Below are 22400 nucleotides of genomic sequence, written 5' to 3' on the forward strand. Positions count from 1 at the left end.
TATATATATTTTTTTTTCTCAATGATAAGTAGTGTTATTTTGTAATGGAATGGGCCACAAAAGGAGAACCGCTTTTTAAGGGTAGCTTCACACCCACTGTGGTTTCAGCTGCTTTGTGCTTTAAACATGCTTTACATATAGTAACCTTCATTCCAATTAAAAGCTAGTTATGCTGGAAACTGCACTAAGGCAACATACAAGACTGTCTGTAACGTCCTGCACCAAAATGCAGAGTCGTGAAATGGCACTAAGTGATCATAGGAAAAAAAAAAAACACAAACACAACCAGCAGGAAAGAGCTCATTACCCTGAACAATTTAATTTGGATTCCAGAAGATATGAGCCCTTCCCAAAATAATAACATCTGAAATTTGCAGAGAACAGTATTTGTGCATTGAACTGGAAAGTGTGACCATTGATTCCATGAAGTTTCTTGCAAATAACACAAGACCCCAGTGTTTGCCAGCTAAGGCTATATGGGGGTCAGATTACCTGGCTGCATGTAGGGAAGAAAACCAAAACACACAATCACTAACATTTAATATATGCATTACAGCTGAACTGCAGGCAGATATAGAAAACAAAAATGAACGCAGCTCTGTAACTTTTAATACATCATTGAATGTATTTTGTGTTAATGTACGCAGTTGTAAGTACCTAAACCTAACTTGGCAGCAGTAGATATGACTAATTATATATATATATATATTTTTTTAATGCACCATGTACCCACCTTTGCACAGACAGGACACACCAGCTTAGACTTATACTGGCCCTGGAAAAGGTCGACAACAAAGGAGTCATTCCTCATCTTATGTCGCAGCCATGCCTCATCAGCAACCTCCTGCCGGGAAACAACGCAACAAGTTCAACATCACCAGGAAAATTGCTGGGAGTAAAAGGAAACTACTAACAAAAATACATTAGCAGGTTCTTACAAACATTTAATAAAATAGTAAGCTCTCCAGTCCCTAGCTTCTTACGGTTCCTTTTCACCTTAGTTTTGGGATCTGCATCCCACAATCTAGGATCGTGCCACAGCGTTTGATGCACCCTTCATTATATACATTAAAAGCGAACTATGGGGTAACCTTTTAATCCCATTGTTCTCTTCAGGGTAACGGGAGAACATATGCTAACCTCCTCCCGTGACCCAAAGCTCAGTATATAGCAAGCTATTGCCCGCTATATACGGAGAGCGCCGCAGCCGGGATGGATCCCAACAATTGCACACGTCGGCTCTGAGGATGAGTGTAAATCACTCACCTCATAGTTCTCCTTTAAATATAAAGCAGGGCGAATGGGATTCCTTTGTGCTGTATTGGAGAACTTAAAAGTTACCAAACGGATGCAAGGAACAGTTTTGTAGTTTAATGCGGCAGCATCCACCAAACATCTAAGATGTCAGTTTTAGGAGAACTGACCCAGTGTTAATAAAAGCCTGGACAGTACACGTGCCCACAAGAGTCTGTTTACTGCAATCCTAAGAAATGGACAATATAAGATTACCTATAGGTCACAAATTGGTTCTTAAATTAAGTCAGAAGCATTGGCTGTACCTCATCCGGCCTTCCGTCCGAGTCCACAGTCTCAGTGTATGGCTTGTTCTGAATCCTGTTCAGATCTTCATGAAGCCCATCCAGCAGGAAAGCCATGAACTCCTGAGCATCATGCTGGGCATACCCGGTGAACTGGCTGGCTTTGCTTGCAACAATCGCCTGCAGAAAGTATGTTATTAAAGGGCAGTCACATAAGCGCGATATTTGCCAAAGCAAAAAATGCATACTTATCCAAAAACATATTGTTAAAGCGAAATTCCAGGCACGTATAACAAACGCAATAACGTAGCTCTGTATTCAGACATCATTAAATGCAAGCAGTAGGGCCCTGTTCACACCTAGGTGGCATCGTTTTTGCGCGTTTGTACATGCGGGTTCAGCATGCTTTTTTTTGCACATTTATGCACACGTAAAGATGAACGTTTTGACTGGCAGCTCAAGAAACATTGCGGTCAATGGATAAATGCGCACAAAAATGTGCAGCATGCTTCTACCATGCGTTTCATGGCGTTTCCGTTGAAGTCCATGGGAGAAAACAAGCTTTAAAACGCTAAAACAAAAAGAAGCTCATGTACTTTTTTTTTTGCGTTTGGCTGGTGTGAACTAAGGTCATCGAAAATCATGGGATTTTTTTTTTTTTTGGGGCGTTTTAAAGCTTTTTCGACTGCTCAAAAACACATAGGTGTGAACCAGGCCTAAAAGTACCTGAATGTGACTTGCCATCAACTTCTTGCAGTGCCTGTACAACAGACTGGGAGCGAGAGAAGCAGCACAAGGAGCCAGTCACCTGTGCTGCAGTACTCATGTGCCAACAAGGGACATGCCGATAGAAGAGGTGAGCTCACTGCTCACTCTGTCATTGGACTGCTCTGTCCAATGACAGAGTGGAGGAGGGACAAGACTTGTAAGTGTTACCTAACTGCAGCAGAGTAAACTCTGTTCTCCTCCCCCACCAGACAGGGCTGCAGTGTGCCATTGTTTAGTTAGGATTTGAAAATGAAAGAGAGAAGCTGGTTGGTTACCATAGGCAACTGCTCCAGAATTTGTTTGCTCCAGTTTTTATAAACTCCCTTCTTTGTATTTAGCCTGGAGTTCAGATTAAGGTCGGTCCATGTTATCTGCACTTGGATTGTGCTGGCCGTTTATTCCAGCGGAGCCTGAAAACTAGACAAGGCAAACTGCCACCACATTCCGGTGGTGTGCACGACGGGTCTATAGAACTGAGTGATGTGAAATATGTCAGTTGTGACATTTCAATAAAGTGGTAAAAAAAAAAAAAAAAGTGATGCAGCTCAAAATCGAGCACATTGCCACTCTTCGGGGAGATTCACAACAGCAACTGTGCGATTGAACGCGGCTGCTGGTGTGAACATACCCTAAATGTCAAAAAAAAAAATAATAGGTATGCAAATTGGCATACAGAGGTTAGTTTGTTAAAAGGAGAATTTTACTCTTTAACATGCACAGTGTTAACAATCTTGAATACAGATGGGTTCATTATCAAACAGCTTTTACAAATGCAAAGTCACAGGCATCCAAAATTGCTTTGTGGAAATTCTGTTCTATTACCAATACAGAAAGAAATTAAAAATAACACTACAAACCTTATATCTGCTCTAACACGCCTCATTAAAAAAACATTAGTTAGGGAGACAAGATGCGGATACCTTGAGTTTAGATGGCTGGAAGGCGTGATGTGTGCCTTTCCAGAGCGCTCTTAACAACACAGCAAAGCTAACTGCAAGACGCCCGCCCGTTCCTAGAGGGTTGTTGCAGTTGATCTCTGACTCAAACGAATGATCTAGTAAGAAAAAGGATACAGAAATGATAAGCAGGTAAACTGCGATAAACAAAAATAAGTCTGAAATTAAAAAGGTGTATTTAATAGAGCAGGCACCCCAAAAAAAAAAAAGAGACCAATTAGTCAAGACAGAACTACACTGCATGGCCAAAGTATGTGGACGTCTCTCCAAACGACTGAGTTGAGGTTTTTCCAGTGAATGGTACTGGTAATGTTACAGCAGACATATTTAGACAACTGTGCATTTCCAACCTTGTGGTAACCATTTGGGGAAGATCCTTTTCTGTTCAGTATAACTGTGCCCCAGAGTACAAGCCAGCTCCATGAAGACATGGTTTGATGGAATCTGTGAGGAGGAACTTGAGTGACCCATTCAGAGCCCCCGACCTTAAACCTAATCAACGCCATTGGGATGAATTGGAACGCTGATTGCTAGCAGTAGATGTATACAGGAAAAAAAAAAAAAAAACCTTGAAAGTTTAATTCTACTTTTCCAGTGGAGGTTGTCATAGCCAGAAAGGGGAAGCCCTTGGTGTTGGATATGGATGTCCAACAAGCTCATATACGTGTGATGGTCAGGTGTCCACAACTTTTGGCCAGAGAGAGTATGCAGACTGCCATTGCTGACTTCTCCTTTAAAATAAAGGAGTCACTATATTACAAAATGTGACCCCCAATTCCAAATAGTAATTGGAATGCTCAACTTTCTATCAGGTGGTGAGCTAAATAGTCTTCCTCACTACAACCACTGCAGATATCTGACACTTTCACATAGCGGGTCAGACAGCGCTTCTCCCGGTAGGCACTGTGGTTTCTCCACGGCTACAGGACACTGTATTGAGGAAGTTGGTGGAAGGAATCATTTGTCCCGAGGGAGACCAGGTATCCTACACACCTTAGGCCCCGTGCCCACTGCGCGATATGCATATGGCGCGTTTGTCGCGCGATTTGCATATTGTGCGATATCGTGAGATTTGCCGCACGATATCGTGTTCAAGCTTGCATTGAGCAAGCTTGAATCGCGGCTAAATCCGCTCCAAAAAGGGTCCTGCTGTAGCGACACACGACCCGCGACAGCAGGACCCTTTGCCCCATTGGAATGCATTGGAGCGCGATATCGCGCGGTAATTTGCCACGCGATAAATCGCTCAATGTGAACGGGGCTTTAGATAGTGTCGGCTACCAGCGATCAAAGGAGCTCTTCATGACATCAAGGATTGGAGTCACCAGAAAGGCAATTATTTAATCTCTTCTTTTACAGGAGTGGCTGTTATTTTCTCTTTAGCGACAGAATTGCTTTTACATAGCTTGGCATATCAAGAAAATGTAACTTCATTTTTGTATTCTTCTGCTGTCGCCTAAAAACTATACTGGGATCCTCAATGATCATGTTTGTTCAAATTGCTTTTTTTCTTTTGCTTAAGCCGAAAGACTGTATATAGATGTTCCATCATAGGAAGCATTCACAAGGGTAATTCATTGTTCGCTATCCGGGAGTATAAACATCTAGCAGGATGCCATAAAGACATAAGGATGTTATATAATGTCGGAACATATTACTCCTTTATTTTCTCCTTTCCATGCCCTAGCTTTATACTTTTGTACAAGCTAGCTATGTGTGATTAAAGACTTGTGCTGTAAGGAAATGATGCTCTCATTGGACCAACCGGGTATAAAAGAGCGCCATAAAAAGTTCCTCACAAAAGCACATTTCTATCAATTAAATGAAAGAAAAGAAAAGGAAAGAAAAGGAAAGTAGTTACTAACCTTGGAAATAATCCCTAAGCTCACGTGTGTTGGAAAGAGACTGGATAACGCTGTTCATGAAGCAAGTGTTTCCCAGATTGACCAGACCGGTAAAACCTGGCAGGCAGACTCTCTTCTCCTCTTCCTCCTGTGCACTGTCGCTGCTTATAGCACTGTGTGTCATAGGAGGGACCATGCACGTTGGTTTGGGCTATGGACAATAAGAAATGCGCCATTAAACTTGCAGCCTATTTATATGTTAGGGTTGTTTTTCATTTAAATCTGTGCAGAAAACAACAAAACAGTTCATATCAAATACGGATATCTTTTTATGTGACTCATTCACACCCAACATGCACCCCGCTGCTGACCACTGGTCTATGGCATCTGCTTACTACTGCAGGCCAGGAGAGGGGGGAGCCAATAGGGAAGGATAAGATGTGGATATGTGTCTGTCTGTCCTTACACATTTCTGCAATATGCAGAAATTAAATGCATTTTCCTGTGTTTTATCACTAAGTACAGACAACCTCGGAGGACTGTGACAAATGCAAACATGTACAAAACTAGGGATGCACCGATACTAGTATCGGTCCAGAGTATTTGGGCGAGTACACGTACTCGCCCAAATGCTCCGATGCCTAGCCCGATACTTCCAGTATCAGGAAGCCGGCCAGTGCGTCATTACATGCTGCCCGGCTTCCTGATTGGTCGAGAAGCCAGGTCCATGCTCTCTCGTCACTTCTGCCAATCAGGAAGCCGGGCAGTGTGTAATGACGTGATGCCCGGCTTTCTGATTGGTCAGCAAGCTGGCTTCATGCTCCGTAGTCACCTCATAACGAGGGGGCATGGAGACGGCTTCCCGGGCAATCAGGTAGCTGGTTGCCGCGTCATTACACAGCACCAGGCTTCCTGATTGGCCAGAAAGCCGGCTCCATTCTTTCTCTTCACCTAGTGATGAGAAGCATGGGGATGGCCCACTTCCGGTACTCTGTATCGGGGAGTACCGAAAAAAAAAAAAGAATATCGGTACTCTTACTCGATACCAAAATACCGGTATCGGTGGATCCCTATACAAAACCCATAAGCAAGAGAGACGAGGGGAGCACTCTGCTTACCTGGCGATCACTGGTGCCAAGATGTGCCCGTCAATGTCACTGCTGCTGCTCCTTCTGATATGTTCATCTTGCAGAGGGCGCAGCAGAGAGTGTAGTGGTCTTTCAAAGCCAGCTCGATCTCCCGAAAACCGCTCGCTGGGCCAAAACCGGAAGCATCAGTGAGACCCCGTCCTCTGCGTTGCAGTGACCGGAAGTGCAAAGTTTCAAGACTTACTAGTAGTTCTGCAACCTCCCCTCCCAGAAGACATCACTTGGCGTTGGGTCCAGAGACTGGAACTCTGCACACAATGCCAGCAGAGCCCCAAAGCAAATATACCTAAGCAAGCAAACAGCACCCATGCTATGGCCACCCTGCTCTTTGCGGGAGTTTGTATTTCAAGATATCTGTTGAAAATGAAAAGGTGAACACTGCTGCTCTGGATACTTACAGAAGGCAGAAGTGGCTCAGATTTAACAGTGACGTGATCAGCTGCTGTTCTTGGTGTGACCTTCTCCAAACTGGCCTCTTCTGATCGGGGTTTCTCCTTTTCAACGCCTCTGGCCTCCTCTTTGCTGGACAGGGCATGCTGGTTACTCCCCGGCTGTGCTTTATCGAGGGGGGCAGGGCTGGCTGGCATTGCAACCTTTGCACCACCCACTGCACCTTAAAAATGGCCAACAAGAGTTTCCGTTTAGCAGCCGGTTTAGACATCTACAAAAAGCTTTACTTTGAAGAAGTTTACTTCAAAATCAGGTGGTTATAAAAAAAAAAAAAAAATTGCATGATTCACAACGCTACATATATTTTAATTGGAAAAAACAACCCTAAACATGCAGGTTTAGTAGTAATATAATGAACGTCAACACAACATAAAAGCATCTTTAAATCAGGTCAGTGAAGCGTTACGGAGATGTAACTTTTAATCCTTGCATGGCAGTGTTAATTCAAAGTCATTCCTGAAGAATTGTTATTCTGATGTCACAGTAGTGGGATGTCCCAGTAAACACAGTTATTTCGAAGTCTTGTGAGGTCATTGGCGGTTTGATATGACCGTAAACGTCGAGAATACAGTAGGAATTAAACTATTTTGACTAGGGATGCACCGAAATTTCGGCCACTGAAACATATCGGCCGAAAATGGCACTTTTGGCAAAATGGGGAAAGCGCTATCTTTCGGCCCAAAATAGCGGTGCGTCCTATTCTCTCCTCCCCACTGGGCGCTGAGAAACTGTCACAGGAAGCCGAGTGAAGCGGGGGACGAGAGCGCTGTGAGCGGCTGGCGTCTCTTCTCCCGCACCTCTCAGCCTCCTGTGACAGACTAGTAGAGCGGCGGTGTGGGATAGCTGCCTCCGCCCCCACACTGCTGCTCTCCTGGTCTGTCACAGGAGGCTGAGCTCTCCCCTGCAACTCCCTGCTCAGCCTCCTGTGACAGATGAGAGCGGCAGTGTGGAGGCAGCTGTCAATGGAGGTCAGGCCGGTAGTGCGGGGGAGGAGTCAGCTGTCAGGAGATTGAGCTCTCCTCCCGGTCCTCCTGTGACAGCGAGTCAGGATATTGAGCGGTACAATCACTTGGTGATCAGTGATCGCTGAGTGCTTGTAAATAATTGGAGGACAGAGTGTGTTTAGTGTGTCCCCAATTATGAATGCATGGGAAGTATCTACATCACTTCCTGTTCATTCATGATTGTGGATATAGTAAACATACTATGTCCACAAGTTATGAACAAACAGGAACACTCAGTATAGAGGATTCCTGTTCAGTTATAACAGATGCTGCAGAATAAGAGATTGTGGACTGTGTTCTCATTCCCTTTTTCTATTTTAAAAAGGGAAATATCAGGGATCTGTTTAGACCCCTAAAATATTTCCCCAAAGCCCCCACCCCCCCACCCCAACAGTAAAGTAAAAAATAAAAAAATAAAAGTTTACAAAAAATAAAACATCTGATGACAAAGTCACACGCTGCGGCCGCCGTGCCCACGGCACAGGCCGCATAAGCCACGCCCATCGCACGCTGAAGCCGCGCACGCCGCAATCTCCCTCATCCGTCGCTGGCCCGCTGACAAACGAGGGCCCACCTTCTGAAAGCAAGTCAGTGGTGGAATAGGTGTACGGAGCTGCAGTGTGGAACAGGTGTGCGGGGATATAGTGGTGGACCAGGTGTGTGGGACAATGTACTATATTGCACACCACACTTTGTTTTTACTTCCACCGCGCCAAGCTTGCTCCTGTGATGGACTACAATCTCAATACAAACTAGTAGTCCATCACTGGAGCCTTTTTTTTATTTATCCGATTAATCGAACTTAATAAATCGGCCAACTAATCGATTATGAAAATAATCGTTAGCTGCAGCCCTACACTGCAGTGTCAAGATTGGTGATGTAAAGCCACAGCAAGTCATGTAGTGCCTACAGTATGGTTATGCACTATAGTGACATCAGTTTCATGAAAGTCAGTATTGTGATGCCACCATCACTGTTAAGGTGTTATAGCATGCATTGCCATGTCACAATTGTCATTCGTAAAGCAGAACTCAGAGGGGAAAATGGAAAAAAAAGGGCTACCCCTGCACAACAAGGGTAACTGCTCATTTTTGTCGTCTAGCCACTAAAATAAGAAAAAAAAGTTATACTCACCCGAACCTCGGGGCGGGCTGGCTGTCACTGTGTGCCCTCCCTTCAGCCTCTTTCCTTCTACTCTGCAGCGGAGGTATGTCCCTCTGTGTCCTCACGTCCAATACACAGTGTATTAGACATGATGACTCAAGGAACTCCTTAGACCGCTGCAGCAGAGGGGGAGAGACACTGGAAAGTCTGGTCTAACAGCAAGCCGACTCAGGATCAGACGAATATAACTATTTTAGTCCCTAGACGAAATGATATCATGAAGCCAATCCTAATATAAAGGCCATAGTATATAAAAAGGTGGAATTCAGGGTGCAGACCTTGTGTGGTTGGAGCCTCCAGACCTCCCCATCTCTGGCACTGTTTCTTCTGCAGGGAGATATCAATTCGAGAGCCTGTGAAGTTGAACCTGCACAAATCTGGCTCTATAAGGTTCCTAAAATAAAGAAGACAATTGTTCGCCTGCATCCACCTTCGAGCAGAACCAGAAACATATTAGAACACACCGACGACTCACCTGAGCTTCACTTGCCATCTGAAGACTGGGTCAGGACCACAACCGGGATGAAGCCTCAGAAAGTTAGGATCACTACCAACACAACAATAATTAATATTTCCTTCAGGTCTCAAAACATAAGAGATTATTCTTGCAATGTAGCGCAGTAATTCAATATCCTAATGCAGCAAGTAAAAATTCACAAAAACGTAACACACATAATTTGCCCTACAATAAATAAGGGCCTGTTCACACTACATAGCATTGTGATAACCCATGTGCCGTAACAAACTTTATCATGCATTGCAGCAGGATGAGTTACTAAAGCCCATCGATTTTGTGGGATGCTGGGGAGGGAAGGGAACGATGTTTGTCACTACTGCTCTATTTCTGTGGTGCTTCAGAGTGTGCTGCATTGGGGGGCCATTAAAAAGTAATGGCATGGCAACACATCCAACCATGTTTAGTGGTGATGGTGCGACCGGGCCATTAAAGAAGTAAAAATCTGTCATTTACGTAGATTAGGAAAGTCAATGTTTTAAGTATACATGTGCTATTCTTATAATTCCATACATTATTGCATTCTCTTTAGTTTGCGCTTTACATGGACTGCCTTATAGGGAATTTACACCTCCATGGTTCCATGCCAGGATTCCACTGCCCTAAAAAAAGCTAACAGTTCCAAAAGGAAAGAACTTAAAAGGGTAATTCCACTTTCCCAGGAGAATTTAGTAAAATGGAATTACGCTCTCCAATCTGGCCCCCTTTCTCACAGTCAGGTAAATGCGCTGACCAATGAGTGCTTGCCATTTGCGCTGCTGTGTACAGAGTATGGGTAGTTCACTGGCAGGAGGGGAAGCAGCGTTCAGGTAAGGACGGGGGGAGTGAAGGAGAAGGGACCAGATTGGAGGGAGTAATTCTATTTTCCCTAAATTCACCTGGGAAAGTGGAATTAGCCTTTAAGTCTTTTCTACAAACTATACTGTATATCAGCAGATGCAAGCACGGTGCCTGAACTACACGCACAATGCAAAATGTATTCCATTGAAAAGAGAACTATGGGGTAACCTTTTCTTCCCCATAGTTCTCTTTAGGGTGACAGGAGGGCATATACGAACGTCCTCTCATGACCCAAAACTTAGTATATAACAGGTTATTGCCCGCTATATACTGAGAGCACCGCAGACGGGCTGGATCCCGACAATACTGTCTAGATCCACCCTGCTGGCTGATTGACAGCGGGCACTGCCTATCTAGAGAGAGAGCCAGCTATGCTTGCCCTCTTCCCCTGTCCATTCCTCCAGTCAGCGCTAGAGGATCGGAGAGAGGAGGGGGGAATCCTTTCAGGGAGCGGTGATTGACAGTCACCACTCTCTGCAGGGAGATGATCGGCAGTGTGTGTTCGCTGACTTCCCGATCAATAGAGCCGACCTGTGACAGCTTCTTTGTCACAGGGTCGGCTTGAATTATGTGTTTCTTCACTCACCCCATAAATCTCCTTTAACATCACAAAGCTTGCAATGCAGAGGCTGACAATCAGTTCATGCAGTAGCTTCTACAATAAGCGGAACCCCATTGGTGTGTTGTGAGCTAAGGAAACTTACCTAGTCTTAAAGATCAGAGTGAAATCCTGCTCCCGAAACAGCACACGAGAGGTCTCCTTGCAGATCTGCTTGACATAAACATGCACGACAACCACGTCGTTCCCCTTCTCGTAGTGATCATTCTTTACGAAGGTCAGGTTCACGTACGGCTCAGCTTCTAGAAAACAAGGAGACAATATAATAACTCCTCTGCCACTGCAAAATACACAGAGCTTTATTATGCAGGCCTCGTCACTTCCTGTTTGGTAAAAAAGCGTATATCCAGGACAGGATGTGAGGGGAAATCTCCCAGGCAGTCCCACAGACAAAAGTGGGGGAATGACAGACCCTCAATCTTTGCTGGCAGCAAAAATATACCCATACTTGTCTACACACCAGCATAATGGTCACTGCTTTATACATACTCTATGCCCCATAGTGTATTTAACTACCTCCCGGCCAGCCGCTGTGTATACACGGCCTGCCGGGAGCTTCTTGGATGTAACTGGGCGTGTATACACGTCCTGTTACATACTTGCATGTAAACATGCGTAAGGTGCGCATACCTGCGAAAACGACGATTGCACCCATTACGCCACACATGTTACATATCGCCGCGAACGTCGGAATGAGAGCAATAGTTCTAGGGCCATCAATCACTGATAACACTAAACTGATGAGCGGTAAAAGCTTTTAAAGCGTCGCCTATGGCCAATTTTGGGTATGCTAGTTTTTTGCGATTTTGCGAGTGCGCGCAATTTTGACGCTTGACATGTTTGGTGTCTATTTACCCGACGTGACCCCGTCTTTTATATTTTACCTAAAAAGTGGGTAATATTAGCTGTTTTATAGCATAAAGTAAAAAAAAAAAAAACGTTTTTTTCTCCATTTTCAGTAATTTCTCCTGAATATAGTAAAAAATAAAACCCGCAGTGGTGATTAAATACCACCAAAATAAAGCTCTATCTGTCCCCAAAAAATGGTATAAAATTCATTTCAGTACAGCGTTGCATGACGGAATAAATGTCAGTCAAAGTACTGCAGCGCTGAACACTGAAAAATGGCCTGGCCAGGTAGGGGATCTAAACACCTGGTCTTCAAGCGGTTAAACAGAAGACAAAGATTTAATGGTTATATTAAAATAAACAAAGTTTTACAAAATGACAAGTCAACACATCCCCACCTATGTATGGCTCAAAGTGTTCATTTTGCTCTAGAAAAACCACAAACCCCACAGCTTGGTTATTCAGCAATCTTAAGTTACACACTTACTTTGCTCATTTGTCTGGAACCGGTTCATGCAGGGGGACGAGGATAATTCACACTCAGTTTCCACGGATATTAGGTCTGCTTCATTAGGAGATGGATCTATAATTACAAAGAAATCATCACTAAAGCTGAGGTTTACTTTGCACCTCCCACTCCCAACCTCATCAACGTGCAAAATGGAGTTTTAAAATAAAAGCTTTCCTTTTTTTTATTGCAGCCCTGATTTCAGACCCAGTAATCTCATCACCAGGTCTATGTGCTTCACTTTGCAATGCAGGCAGATCATGGATGGTGGGAGGGGCCGGCAGAGGGCTGTACCTAGCTTACAGAAAACATCACAGCACCCTATCTTAATACTCCTCCTCACCTAACTGAAATCAAATGGACTCACTGACAGAGGTAGGACAGGCTGCGGGTTAACAGCTGTATGATACCTCCAGTCCGGAAATGACTTGCTGCAGCTTCTAATGCACATTGTGAGCAGCTCGCAGTGTGCAGTGAAATCAGAGGCAATTTCAATCCAGGAGAGGAGCCGGTGCAACCGTGCAAGATTGAAGGGAAGGTCAGAGTTCAGTTTCAAATGATTACATGTTCGGTTGAGTTATCAAGTTTTGTATTTTTATGTTTTTCTAGGAAGACAATGTGAACACACTGGAAACATGTTGACTTGTCTGTGGCCCTAGAATGATTGCTCTCACTCTGGCACACACGGCGATACCAAAACATGTGTAGCGCAATTGAAATTTTCATACGTAGGCTTCATTCAGTGGGAAGGCCATTGGTGAACAGATGTTTGCCATTCTCTTTCCCTTCTTAGACGCTGACACACGTGATGAGGGCCCCGGGCCCAAAAGGAGGTGCAGCGGAACCTGGGAAGCAAAGCGGGGGGTGGGCACACTTCACCGGCCCCTGGAAGCGATCTGGCTCAGCTGCCAGAATCACCTCCGGTCTAAAGCTGACCATTGGCTTTACACAGCTGAACAGAGTCCTGGGGGGGCCCGCTGCCAGCGATGTATGCCTTACGTCACTGGCAGCAATGGGCTTTAAAAAAGGTCCTGAAAATAATATTGTATTAGTCAATGAAAATAATGACATGACAGGAAGAAAGCATGGAAAGAAAAAAGCAAGCATGGAAAGAAAAAAGCAAGCATGGAAAGAAAAAAGCAAGCATGGAAAGAAAAAAGCAAGCATGGAAAGAAAAAAGCAAGCATGGAAAGAAAAAAGCAAGCATGGAAAGAAAAAAGCAAGCATGGAAAGAAAAAAGCAAGCATGGAAAGAAAAAAGAAAGCATGGAAAGAAAAAAGAAAGCATGGAAAGAAAAAAGCATGGAAAGAAAAAGAAAGCAAGTTGGCTATGCAAATGAAGAATGGGAAGCAGAACCATATATGACCAATATGTGCCATATAATGACAACAATAAAAAGGAACACATTGTGAAAGTAAATAGGAACTTCCTCTTGTATTCAAAATCTTAAATCACTTAAAGCACATTATAAAGTCTGTTATTCACATATCATGAAACGAGCTGCTTCTCTGGGTTTTCTACAGAATATAAACCACAACAATGTGCCAGAAGACACCATCGACCTATATTTGGCTCGCACACATAATACGTAAAGCCGGTCGTCTTTAACATCTCGTAGTACACGGATAAGCAATTGGCTTCCATTACCTTCACAGCAGAGGCTCGGATTGTTGGTCGAGGGACAAGTCATAATCCGAAAAGTTACCAGAAAGGGTCACACAGGGGAAATGGGGGATCCCTCCTACTAAAACCACCCTACGCGGCAAGCTAAAACCGTGCCAGACTACAGAAACAAGTCCAATCAATTTTGGAGAAAAAGGAAAGAAATAAACACACGAGTTCCTGTTGCCGTCTCCAAGAAGGCCACGCAGCTGGTAATATAATCAGAAAGGATGACTGGCTGGGGGCTGGGATAACATAACCTTTTCTCACAAGCCAGAGCTGCAGCGTGACAAGGTTCAGACCGGAGATAAGGATGACAGGGGGCAGCCAACTATGCCAATCGAAGGAGGCAGTCAGCCTGCGGTGGAACTACAAGTCCCGAAAAGGCCAGGGCAGATGTGACAAGGAACAAATCAGGGGACATCCCCCATGTCACTGGGTTTAACATGAGGGTTGGCACCAAAAGGGTGAGAGGGCCTGACAACTGAAGACTGAAAAGTCTACCTTTTCCTGGAGGAAATGTTGCTTTGGGGTCCCTTGTGTTCTAGTCATGTGACCAAAAGCTGAGGCATTTTGCAATTGCTGATAAAGGAGAGGATCTTGTATTACACCGGCTGCAGAGACACTACATTGCCTAAGGTAGGGCAGGGGTGGACAGGTTTATATGGAATTCAGGGACCAGTCAGTCCAATCCATTTTTTTAGGAGGAAGCGCCGCTGACAACTTAAAAAGTTAGGCCCCAGCTGTAATTTTTAACCTCTTGCCGTCCGCCCGTAGTAGAAAAACGGACGGACGGCACTGCTGCATCTGCGGGTTGCCGTCTCTAGACGGCAATTTTTTTCTGCTCGCGCGCGCCCCCTAGCGGGCACGCACGGGCAGAAAAGACCCGACAATGCACACACCCGGTACCGGGTGTCACACATATAGGCGATCAGCGGGTCCATAGCCCGCCGATCGCCTATATGTGCTCGTTCGCAATCGCTTGATTCCCGGGATCCGCTGCCCCATCTTGGATCCCGGGACCGGCTCCGAGGGCGTCAGGAGGAGGAGGACGGGAGATCAGCTCCTTGCTGATCCCCGTCCGGGCTGTGAATGCAGAAGTGATGTGTGTTACATCACTTCCGCATTCACCTGTCAGTCATCTGGAGAGAGAAGAAGCTGATAAAGCAGATCTCTGCTTTATCAGCTTCTTTTGGGGTCCATAGGTGATATTAGGGGTCCTAGAGACCCCTAATATCTCCATAAAGAGGACCTGTCAGTGTGCCTTTGCTATTATATAGGGGGTTGTTATCCCACTATATAATATCCCCCTATAAGTGCAAAAAAAAAAAATATATAAATAAAAAAAAGAAAAAGTAACACATAACCCCAGTGGTGAATAAATACCACCAAAAGAAAGCTCTATCTGTCCCCAAAAAAGGGTATAAAATTCATTTCAGTACAGCGCTGCATGACGGAATAAATGTCAGTTAAAGTACCGCAGCGCTGAATACTGAAAAATGGCCTGGATGGGAAGGGGGTTTAACACCGCGGATGTCAACTGGTTAAGGAGTATTGGTCAGATCAGAGGGGAGTAGGTGCAGCATTTTTGTTCTCCAGGAATTGCAATGTGGGCCTTTTTGCACCCCTTTATGCTCCTGAACCAGAACGATCATTAACATGTCTTTAAAATTAACTTATCACCCATTATAAAAATCTTGCTTAAAAACTGAACTCCAGGTACAAAAACTTTAAAGCATATACTGTGTATGTTCCTTAAAAACCACAAGGGATATATATCCACTTGTGTACACCAAATGTTTCTGCAAACTCAGTAATAACCTTCTAAAAGCAGCAGTGACAAATCACTGTGTAGTTCATAGCCTGTGCAGAGTTGTGGGAGAGACCCAACAGGCTACAACCACTACAGAAGGGGGGAGGAGACAAGACAAGTCACCCTGCACAAGGAGAGAGAGGAGCAGTGAGAGGTCTTATTACAGGAGAGGGCGGAGACAAGACCAGTCACCCTGCACAAGGAGAGAGAGGAGCAGTGAGAGGTCTTATTACAGGAGAGGGCGGAGACAAGACCAGTCACCCTGCACAAGGAGAGAGAGGAGCAGTGAGAGGTCTTTATTACAAGAGGGGGCGGAGACAAGACCAGTCACCCTGCACAAGGAGAGAGCGCAGCAGTGACCGGTCTTTATTACAGGAAGCTAATAATTTAACATTGGATTACTGCACAGATCTGGAAGAAATACACAAAGCTTCACACCGTTCCAAAATGCATAAACATTTTAAGCATATGCCACATATGGCCAGAATTAGGCTAAAAAGGGACAAAAGACAGAAGACTTTACAGACTAGACGGGTACAATACAAAAGGTGGAAAAGCTTTCATTTTTTTCTAATTTCTTAAACTTGCCACACAAAGCAATCTAAAGTCACAATCCACTTTATATTTACCAACAAAGCAAGATAAGCAACCTGGTCTGCTTCAGTATCTCAGGCCCCTTTCACTCGGGTCCGCCTGTCAGTTTCAGGTGGACCCGATTGGATGCTCAATGTTAGTCTATGGGCAGCCTGGTCTAAAAATGGACAGGTGTCAGTCTACACCCAGCTACCCCCAACTCCCGAAAAACAAACAGAACAGTGTTCCCTTTCGACGGACCCGATTGTGCCGGATTGGGGGAAATCTGATGTAAACGGTCACATTTACAGCAAATTCCCTATAGAGCGACAGAGTCCGGTTTCTTCAGTTTTTTAATCCATCCCAAGATGGAGGAGAAACTGGACAGCGGTGACATCCGATCTGCACCGCTCCGATCTCCCCCTGATCAGACGACGCGAAAGGGGCAAGCCTCCTAATTGACTGTTAAAAGTAGACAGCAATCATTAAGAGGCGCAGATGGATGGTTACAAACTGGCTACGTATGGTTTGGGGCAGGGGTGAGGAACCTCTGGCCCGCCAGCTGTGGTGGAACTACAAATCCCATGGGGCATGGCAAGATTCTCACAGCCACGACTCCGAGACACATGAATCATGGGATTTGTAGTTTCACCACAGCTGGAGGGCCAGGGGGGTTATATACATGGGTATGCTTGTTAAATCGCAGCTCACAATGCATTCGTTCAAATGCAAAACTCAACAAAAGGCCCGTTTTGCCCGCTATGCAAACGCATCTTTCACAGTGGTTTACGGTCAGGATTTCTGTCTTGCAGCACTGGGGTCTTCTGTTTGAATGCCAACTAGGACACTGGCTGCATGGAGTTTGCGTGTTCTACCTGTGCTTGCGTGGGTTTCCTCTGGGGACTCTATTTTCCTTCCATACTCTAAAAGACATGCTGGAAGGTTAATTGGCTCCTGCGAGATAGAGACCTTAAATTGTAGCTCCTTGAAGGCAAACACTGATGTGAATGTAAAGTATGTGAAGCGCTGCGTAAATTGCTTGTGCTATATAAATGGCTATAAGAAATGTAAAAGACCTCAATAAAATCTGCAGCATCCGATCTATGATGTGAGCTTCAAACTATGGATGCACCAATGCCGGTTTTTCAATATCGAGTACGAGTACTGAGATTTGTATTTCGGTACTTGCCGATACAGAGCACAGCTATCGGTACTTCCGGTAGCATGATGCCGGCTTCCCAGGTAATCAGGAAGCCGGGCAGTGTATCTTTATTACCTGCTGCCCAGCTTCTTGATTGCCCAGGAAGCCGGCTGCATGCCGATTGGCTGGGATGCTGGTTTCCCGGCCAATCAGCAGGAAACCGGCCAAACATCATGAAGCCGGCTCCATGCCGTTTGGCTGGCTCCATGCCGTTTTGGTCGGGAAACCAGCATCCCAGCCAATCAGCAGGAAACCGGCCAAACATCATGAAGCCGGCTCCATGCCGTTTGGCTGGCTCCATGCCGTTTTGGTCGGGAAACCAGCATCCCAGCCAATCAGCAGGAAAACGGCCAAACATCATGAAGACGGCTCCTCTAAACTTGGTAGAATTAGTTACTATGATGGAGTATCATTTAGGAACCAGAACAGGAGGCAAACATTCCCAAACTGAAACCAATGTTGAAAGCCATCAGGAAAGATGCTGCAGGACTGGACATTTACCTTCTCCACCATCTTCCAGGCTGTGGGCCATGTTAGGAACCATCAGGTTTTCATGTGCTTGCCCCAAAACCAGGAGGTCATCTTGTGTTGCTGGAATTACTGGGGAATCCACAACCTTTTCCTCCTCATAAAGGAAAGTGTGGGGTTTTGGGACTTCCTGCTGACATTCCAAGACTTGCTCTGAAACAGCCGCGGCTAACTCTTTAGAGGGATCAGTCACTTCTGAAGCCGTGTTCTCCTCTATCCTGCTGCTTGGTGTGGAGGAGCACCCAGGCTGTACCAACGGAGAGGCCGAAGGAGTCGCCAGCTGCACATCAGGAAGAGGAATCATCTCTTGGTCATGTGTAGCAGCCTTAAGAAAAAAAAAAAAATCCAATCAAAAATAAAATCACATAGGATAATGTACAGTTTATGTTAATATGTGTATTTATACCAACAAAATATTACAGATACAATTAAGGCCCCGTTCACACCAGGGCGGTTCAGCCGCAGGGATCCGCCGACATGAACAATCCCATACATTGCTACCGGGACCGTACATGCGACCGCGTGGCTCCGCTCGATCCGAACCACCCGAATTGCTCCCTGACCCTTTTTTGCCGCGCTGATCAGTGCAGTTTCCATACTGCTTATAATGGAACCATGCTGATCAGTGCGGTTTTGGACGTTTTTTATTGCGTTTCAGCGCTGAACACCCAAAACCGCCCTTTTAAAATCTGCACGGAAACCGCACTGATCCGCAACCACCCTGGTGTATACAAGGCCAGTATAAGCACATGCGATTGAAAGCCTCTGACCAAAAGGGAGGTTTAGGAAACAGGAGTGACAGGGTCAAGTTCAACATTGAGATCTGCATAGAACTTCTACTGATCATTTTGACCTGCAGTTGACTGTATCCTGTTTATGTGTTTTTTTCATTTTGTTTAGTCTGAATTCTCTGGTTTTGCAAGCAGCTTACTTAAATTAGGGATGCACCGATACTAGTATCGGTACTGATACCAAGTATTTGGGTGAGTACTCGTATTCGCCTGCATTCAGAGACGATGGGCATTGAAACACTTCAAGTTGTGAAATGCTCAGTTTCCCCTTTAAACTTGCGAAATTATTTTAAGACGGTGGGAAAGTGACCACGAGAGAATGACGCGTTACTATTTTTAGATGCGGCTCCACTTTACATTTGGTAACCAGACCCAGATGGACAATATGCAGCCGAGTCATTTTTAGAAACAGAATCATCGAGTCGCAGAATCCTCGCTAATCTCACAATCTTCTCCAGTAAACATTTACTATTTGCCAAGGGTGCCGCAGACTTTTCATTGCAGCACACCGGACAGATTACAACTCCTGTACTCGCTGCTTGCTACCAGAAGACAGAAGGGAGGCTCAAAGAACACTGAGCCTCATATAAAGAGAGAGTCCTCTGTCACTAATAACTATGCACATTCTTACTTTTGTTTACAAATGAACATTTAAAAAGGTGAAAATTTACATGTTTGTGTCAGTTGATACCAGAGGGAGAGAGATACCAGAGGGAGAGAGATACCAGAGGGAGAGAGATACCAGAGGGAGAGAGATACCAGAGGGAGAGAGATACCAGAGGGAGAGAGATACCAGAGGGAGAGAGATACCAGAGGGAGAGAGATACCAGAGGGAGAGAGATACCAGAGGGAGAGAGATACCAGAGGGAGAGAGATACCAGAGGGAGAGAGATACCAGAGGGAGAGAGATACCAGAGGGAGAGAGATACCAGAGTAATAAAGCCCGACGCAAAAACTTTGTGGCGACTTGTGGACTGGACATAGCAAAGGCCATCATTTAAAAAGGCCAAGACTGAAAGAAGAACTCCGGGCAGAAACCAAATTAACCCTTACAGTGGGGCTACCCCTGCACTGCAAAGGTTTACTGCCCGTTTTGTCTAGGGAGCCAAAATATCAAAGATATCCTCCACCCGAACCTCGATCCCACCTGGCTACGAGACCAGTCCACGCCTCCTCTATTCTCCTATGCAGCAGTGGATTGTCCCTCGGCATCCTCACATCCAATACACTGTATTGGATATGATGACTCGCAGGTCCTTATACCACAGAGGTGGTGGGGGAGGGAGGCTGGAGGGAACAGTCTAGCAACCAGGCAGGATCGAGTTTTGGGTGAGTATATGTTATTTTAGCTCCATAGACAACCCTTGCAGTGCCGGGATTGTTTCTGCTCAGAGTTAATTTGCCAGGACTGTATAGCTTGCATAGTCAGCTCCATCATTTGTAATGTCAGGACTGTATAGCTGGCCATACACTGTTCTATTTTTTTCGTTCGGACTACAAACTTATAGCTTGCATAGTCAGCCCCATCGACTGTATAGCATGCATAGTTAGTCTCATCGACGGAGGTGAGGCAAACATACACCCCAACTTTTTTCTATACAGGTGATTTGTGAAGAGGGAGGCGGCCATGTGCAAGCATGAAAGAAAAAAAAGAAACTAAAAATCAGACCGCCAGGGAGGTTAAAGTCCAACTTCAGCCTAAACTTTACTTTTTTCTTTTAGCATTGGACAGACTTTGGAAAAGCAAATATTCTCAAAGGGGCTTTTTTATTTTTATTTGTCCATGGCCCTACTGGGGAGATTGCACCTGATGTCCTGTCCCCGTGACAGCAAGACAAGAAATGAGGACAGCAGTTGTCACTGGGACAGGAAGATGGGATTATTGTTACATTATTATTACTGTGTAACTTTCCCATTTTACTAAAAAAAAAAAGTGTTCTGTTGCAGTCTGTCTTTCTTGGAGAACATTTCCCATTTCTGTTGCCATCTGTCCTGTACAGACAGGAATAGAGTAAAAATTCCCCAATGATGACAGACTATGAATAGGCTGACAAAAGTTCTGTCCTTTCCCACCATGTGCACAACTAGAACAAACTACTTTAATAAGGTTCAGTTACATAAAGGAGACCCCTACAGTCCTTACCTGGTCTCCTGTAGCCTTCGCAGTATCTCTTACGGGACTTGTCTTTTTTACTGGTGCTAAGCTTTCCCTGGTCTGAGTCCGGTCAGTAAGTTTGCCCGACCCTTTACCGTTCACACACTTTGTAGAATCCTCCGAGCAGAGAGTTCGGTGGCTGCGAGGGCTGGCATCTCCTGCAGAGACGGGTTTATGGGGCGAGCCTTTCCTAACCTGCGGCCCACTTGGTGTGGCTGAACTAGCATCGGTTTTCCTTGCGACATGGCCCTTCCCTCCGACGGGGACTACCACCGTTTCCTGACTGCGTTTAGCGCTCTTCTGCTCAGATTTGATCTTTTTCCTCTCAGAGTTTCCAGCAGGTTGAGTCTGGTTTTTATCAGATGTGGATACTTTTGAAGATGCTTTCGCTTTGCCGTTTTCTTTTATTGTAGTCGGCTTCCCTTGCTCTTTAACCACATCTTTCTTCTTCTTCTAAAAAAGAATAAAGTAGTAACATATCAACCTGTTTTTAAACCGGCTGTACACCCAACAAAAAACCAAAACAGTAACACCTTCTTAGTTTTTATAATCTCTGTGCACTTTGTTAATTACAACTTACTGTAGGACACAATACTCCTAGCTGCTCACATCAGCACTGCTTGGGGGCAGCAGGTGACAATACTTCAGCTTTTCCTTCCCTCCATCCAGAGGCGTCCCGAGGCCGAGTGTCACCCAGAGCGGAGACCGGGTGTCACCAGGCATGCATGTGACGTAATCGCACATGCTTGACAACTGCCGGCAGCCATCTTTGTGATTGACGCCGGCAGAGAGAGGAGGACGTTCACCCGGCGGGATGAGGTATGCCGCCGGGTACTCTCCTCTCTCCTGACACTGTCGGGCTCTCGGTCCATGATCGAGTGCCCAACCTTTTAGAGCGGATGACACCAAAATGACTGTCAGTCATTTTGGTGTCACCCTCCAATGGTGTCACCCAGGTGCGGCCGCACCCCCCTTAGGACGCCACTGCCTCCATCCCCACCAGGCCATGCAGAGAGCACTAGAGCTGCAAGTCAAGCATCTGATCCAGCCCGCAGGCGGCAACACGTGCATCGCAGAACAGATGCTTGAATGACAGCAACACTCCACTCTGCAAAGGCCTCTGCGAGAGATGGAGGGTGTGGAAAAAGCTCAAGAGAAGTCACCTGGACATGTGATGTGCTGCAACTTAGCCAACAGGCCCCTATGTAATGGCAAATATGATATGACAGGTCCTCTTTATGGAGACATCAGGGGTCTTTCAGACCCCCTAATGTCACCTAGGGACCCCAAAGAAGCGGATGAAGCAGATATGCCTCACCAGCTTCTTCTCCTGGCTCTAAGAGCTGGAGAATGTGCACCGTGTAGTGCACATCACTTCCAGGTCTAGTGATCGGAGGAAAGATCAGCAGCTGGAAGCTTGCCGATCTTCCTCTGATCTGTCAGAGGAGACCCGATGTGCCAGTCATGGGCCCGC

The 22400-nt window shown here is 45.5% G+C and overlaps 1 protein-coding gene across 2 annotated transcripts in view; it reads right to left on the reverse strand.

Annotated features, from left to right (window-relative positions):
* USP19 (ubiquitin specific peptidase 19) overlaps positions 1 to 22400 on the reverse strand; it is a 78684-nt gene that overhangs the window by 35277 nt on the left and 21007 nt on the right. The window contains exons 5-14 of one of the 2 annotated variants that reach the window (XM_018576104.1): positions 20915 to 21379; positions 17954 to 18305; positions 10932 to 11088; positions 9349 to 9420; positions 9152 to 9267; positions 6653 to 6861; positions 5128 to 5317; positions 3227 to 3360; positions 1560 to 1718; positions 734 to 844 (exon numbers count right to left, since the gene is read on the reverse strand). In XM_018576104.1, coding sequence (XP_018431606.1) covers positions 734 to 844; positions 1560 to 1718; positions 3227 to 3360; positions 5128 to 5317; positions 6653 to 6861; positions 9152 to 9267; positions 9349 to 9420; positions 10932 to 11088; positions 17954 to 18305; positions 20915 to 21379 — 1965 coding nt within the window. Of the gene's footprint in view, positions 1 to 733; positions 845 to 1559; positions 1719 to 3226; positions 3361 to 5127; positions 5318 to 6652; positions 6868 to 9151; positions 9268 to 9348; positions 9421 to 10931; positions 11089 to 17953; positions 18306 to 20914; positions 21380 to 22400 lie in introns of both variants that reach the window. The other variant, XM_018576103.1, reaches the window with a different exon arrangement.

This window comes from Nanorana parkeri, unplaced genomic scaffold (assembly GCF_000935625.1).
Source record: "Nanorana parkeri isolate BGI_ZX_2015 unplaced genomic scaffold, ASM93562v1 scaffold56, whole genome shotgun sequence".
Lineage (NCBI taxonomy): Eukaryota > Metazoa > Chordata > Amphibia > Anura > Dicroglossidae > Nanorana > Nanorana parkeri.